The sequence below is a fragment of the Diuraphis noxia genome, unplaced genomic scaffold (genome assembly GCF_037042655.1).
Source record: "Diuraphis noxia isolate RWA-SAM2 unplaced genomic scaffold, SU_Dnox_SAM2 contig0001, whole genome shotgun sequence".
Classification (NCBI taxonomy): Eukaryota; Metazoa; Arthropoda; class Insecta; order Hemiptera; family Aphididae; genus Diuraphis; species Diuraphis noxia.
This window is the reverse complement of record NW_028301711.1, coordinates 83,659,626-83,664,025: the sequence shown is the minus strand read 5'-3', so window position 1 is coordinate 83,664,025 and position 4,400 is coordinate 83,659,626. Positions and strand designations below refer to the sequence as shown.

General features: G+C 28.6%; 1 protein-coding gene across 1 annotated transcript; it reads right to left on the bottom strand.

Annotated features, from left to right (window-relative positions):
* Positions 1–1,561: 1,561 nt before the first annotated feature.
* Positions 1,562–4,179, bottom strand: LOC149062137 (E3 SUMO-protein ligase ZBED1-like). The gene is made up of 4 exons (XM_089215231.1): positions 3,983–4,179; positions 3,625–3,738; positions 1,970–3,436; positions 1,562–1,895 (listed from the first exon to the last, which is right to left on the bottom strand). The coding sequence occupies exons 1-4, from the start codon at positions 4,177–4,179 to the stop codon at positions 1,562–1,564; spliced, it is 2,112 nt and encodes a 703-aa protein (XP_089071357.1).
* Between the last annotated feature and the right edge of the window lie 221 nt (positions 4,180–4,400).

Genomic DNA, 4,400 nt, shown 5'->3' with positions numbered 1-4,400 from the left:
ATCAAAATATATCTTTCGTTCTTACTTGTTATTTCTTATATTAAACATAAATACTTGATTTCTCAAAAAATCGTGTTTTCAAATTGAAATTACCAAAAATGAATCACATCATATTGTTGAATTAAAATTTTTTTTGAGCCAGTATCCGCAAAAATAGATACATGATAATAATGAGAATTCTACATTTTTGTACCAACCCAGAATCTGAATCTGAAATCAAAATAATATTTTTAAAATCGAACCAGTTTTGAATTATTGTAATAACATGAAAGACGTATATCAACTATCGAAATATTTATCCCTTGACGAGTTCTATGGCGTGAGTGGTTGCTTTTTAAACAATATATAAAAAACAAGTGATGTAAATACGATATGAAGTTATATGTATATGCTTACTGAACTAATAGGATTGTTACAAAAAATATTAATACATACATTGGTCAAGATACCGATGTAAGTTCAGATATGCCCCACTCTGAGTGTGTCATTGACCAATTAATGGAGGATCATTTATACAAAGGATACTCTTTATTTATGTATAAATATTATAACAGCGTCAATTTAGCCTATCAAATTTAAGGAAAAACACGTATTGTGCTAGAACGCTTAAAAACGATAGAACAAATAATCCTAAAAGTGTAATTGCAAAAAAATTTAAGTTGGAGATTCTATAAGTACAGTTGCATATGAATTCCCCTAAAAACATTTTGCTACCGTATAACATAGGGTTGACGGTATTGAAATTTGAAACCGGTATTGCGGTATTAGATTCGGTACCGGTATGAAACGGTATACCGTGATACCGGTATATACCGAAAAACCGTAATACCGGAAAACCGTAATACCGAAAAACCGTAATACCGGAAAACCGTAATACCGAAAAACCGTAATACCGGAAAACTAAAAAACACTGAAATTATGTGCTGAGGGAGTAAACAATTTTTAAAAAACATTATATTACAATATAATATGTTATATATAAATATTTATTTTATTATATAATTATATAGAGGGTATGGCAAAGAAACTACCTTATTTAAAAAAAATAATAACACAGTGTCATAGTGTAGGGGATGTCTTTTTTTTCAATTTACAGGGAGTCATTAAAGTTAAAATTTTTTTTTTTTTAAATCATATTATTAAGGCGATTAAAATAATTAGGGTCTTTCCTCAGGTCTTTATTTTTGTAATAAGACAAGATATGATGAAGGAGTACCTTCCCCCCTTAGGATTTTTTTTAAATTGATTTCATGAACACATCAAAAAACATGTTATATCAGGGTCTGTAAAAGGCAAAAAAAGCACACTCTGAAAAGGATTTACAAAAAGCTGAGCACACCACTAAAAACAAGAACTGTTTCTAAATAATAAAAAATTATTAAATCAGTAAAATTTAAACATAAAATAAACAAATTTATTAGTATTCTTTTACTAATAAATAAATATTAACAATACAAGCCCTGTCTTTAACAAAATTAAAAATTATTAACTCAGTATACTGTATAACTACTATAACGTTAACATAAGTTCAAAAAAAAGTATTAGAATTAGTCATTAGATATTACTTGGAAATAAATTTTGAGTTCATTGATAAAAAAATGAGTTCTTCAGCATGTCCTGGAGATAGTAATGACCGATGATCTGTAATAATATTCCCTGCAGAGCTAAATATCCTTTCACTAGGCACACTGGTGCCAGGTATACATAAGTACTTCATCGCTAGTAATGATATTGTAGGCAATTGTGAATGATATAGTTTCCACCACTGAAGAGGATCAGCATCAAGAGAAATAAATGGCAAGGATACATATTTTTCCAATTCAATTTGGTTTAAGGCTTCGTCGGTCACATTGTTCATAACGGGACAGTCAAATTTTCCAAAAATGCTGCTAATCCTACAGTATCATTAAAACAATATTGATATCAGAAATATTATAGTTTCAGTAAAAATATTTGAATAAAAAAAAACCAATCTTTACTATACATACCATCATTTTTCTGAACCTTGAGTTCCTTACTTTTAGCTTGGTTGCCTATTTCATCCATTTCAAGTTGAATTGAATTTTTTACTGTATCTATATCTCTTGGATCAATATATGCTGATTTGTACCTTGGATCCAAAAAGCATATTTTTTGTAAAAACATTCTACTTTCTTCTTTATTAATGTAACGTTTATGAAATGGTCTTTTTATATCGTCCTTTAAATGATTTTCAATATGATCTAATAAATTATCAATTGTATTCACACTATCCACATGTGTATCAACATCATCATCACTTATGTCTCCACAAACTTCATTTGTGTTAAAATATGAATTTATATTATTATCCATAAGTGTACATTGACTTAAGATTGGAAATAATTGTTCGCTCTCCCCAAAATTTTCACTATTATTCGCTCTAGTTGATTCTTCTTGTGTTAAGGCACAAGTAAAATTTGATGAATTTGTGTGAAGCAAAGTTTTTTCAAGTTTTGTATAAACTGGCCAAATTGAAGAAGCTGTAACAATCTTTTCTGCACCCATATGTTCACCAAGAGTTTTTAGTGGTTCAAAAATTTTGCACATCACCAAAATAAGTTTTTGTTCATTGCAGTTTGGAAGCAGTTTGATTTTTCTTGATTTCAACTTAAATAAAACATCATAAAGAGCATCATAATTATCTCTTACAAACTGAATAGCAGGTAGATTAGTCCACCATCTTGTAACACATGATGCTGGCATAACTTTTTGTGGAAGGTCAAGTTTACATTGCGCATCTTGAAGCAATCTACGTAAGTTTGAACTATAATGAAATGTATATCTTAGTTTGGAAATATTAGAAATAATGGTTTTTATTGGATTTAAATTCATAGATGATGTAACTCCATTATTTAATGTGTGACCAAAACAACTAATATGATTTAAGTCCATTAACTGAACAGCTTTGATAACATTAGTACCATTATCTGTAGTTGCGGCAGATACTTTTGACATAGGAATATTCCAATCTTTAAGTGTAGATTCAATAATATCTTTTAGATTAGTGGCAGTGTGGTCTACATCAAGAATTGTGCAAGCCATACAATATGTTTGAAGAACCCAATCACTATTGATAGTATGAGCTGTTATGCCAATGTAAGGCTGTTGGGCATTGGAAGTCCAACAATCAAATGTAAGCGACAGAAATTGTGCAGAGTTGAGATCATGTTTTATTCTACGTTTTACCTCAAAGTATAAAGCAGGAATTTTGTTATCAGCAAAAACTTGGCGACTTGGGATAGTATATCCAGGACATATGACAGACATTAGGTGTTTAAATCCTTGTTTTGATACAGATCTATAAGGTTGCATATCTGTGGCAATCCAATAGGCAATTGCATTGGTATACTTTTCACTGGTTGTTTTATCCAATTTCTTGTATATGTTCATAGATTGTTGTTTTAGTGTACAAGATCTACAAGTGAATAAAAATAATATTAAATGTAATTATTTCATTTAAGGTCTGTGGGCGAGTGGGTTCCAAATAATTTAGATTACATTTTTTTTAAATTGTTTTTATTGAGTATGTGGTTCATTAACGAATAAGAACAGTAAGTGTACCTATTCTACATATTATAACCTTAAGTTAGATTTTAAACTTACTTGTGAACTAAATTTGTACTGGAATTTAATGGCACTAGTTCATGATGTTCTGCACAATTATTAGCAATGTCACAAGGAGGATCACTGATGTCATCAGTTTCATTCAGATCATTTCTAACAAACAATTTTCAAAATTAACTTGTGAACATAATGGCAGATTAAAGTACAATGGTATTTTATCATCATTATTCATTACAAATATTGAAATATTATGTAAAAAAAAAATGTTTCTTATTATATTATATATTATGTTACAATTATGAAAAGGTTAAATCATTAATAGGTATTTGTATATTATTTACAATTCATAGATTAAATACCTATTAAAATATAAATGTTTATTATTAATTTTGTTTACTTGTTAAAGCTGTTATCTTGACCCTTTATATTCAAAAACTCCAAATGAATATTGGGATGATGTATTCTCAAGTGATTTATCAAATTACTAGTGTTACCTCCTTTAGCTTCAAAATTATTTTTGCACTTTAAACATCTCCCTTGGTCTTTGTTCAATTTTGTGAAAAAATTCCACACTTTTGATCTTTTTCTTGGCATGGTTTTCTAAAAGAAAAAATCATTGTAATATTAGGTAATTAAATAATTACTAATACCAGGTTGAAAAATGTATGTAAGTAACTTTAAAGGTTCTCTGAACTAAACAGATCAATTATCAATAATAGGTTCAACTTACCTTTTTAAACAATTAACCAGCCTGCAATAATAAATGCGATTAATTATTATTTAATTATAGGTACAATACTACAATGTAGATGACT

Excerpts from the sequence above, each read along its gene's own strand:
- LOC149062137 (XM_089215231.1), bottom strand. The coding sequence starts at position 4,179 with ATGCCAAGAAAAAGATCAAAAGTGTGGAATTTTTTCACAAAATTGAAC. Across the intron at positions 3,739-3,982 it reads CAAGATAACAGCTTTAACAA|AAATGATCTGAATGAAACTG; the intron begins GTAAACAAAATT and ends ATTGTTTGTTAG. Across the intron at positions 1,896-1,969 it reads GGTATGTATAGTAAAGATTG|GATTAGCAGCATTTTTGGAA; the intron begins GTTTTTTTTTAT and ends ATGATACTGTAG.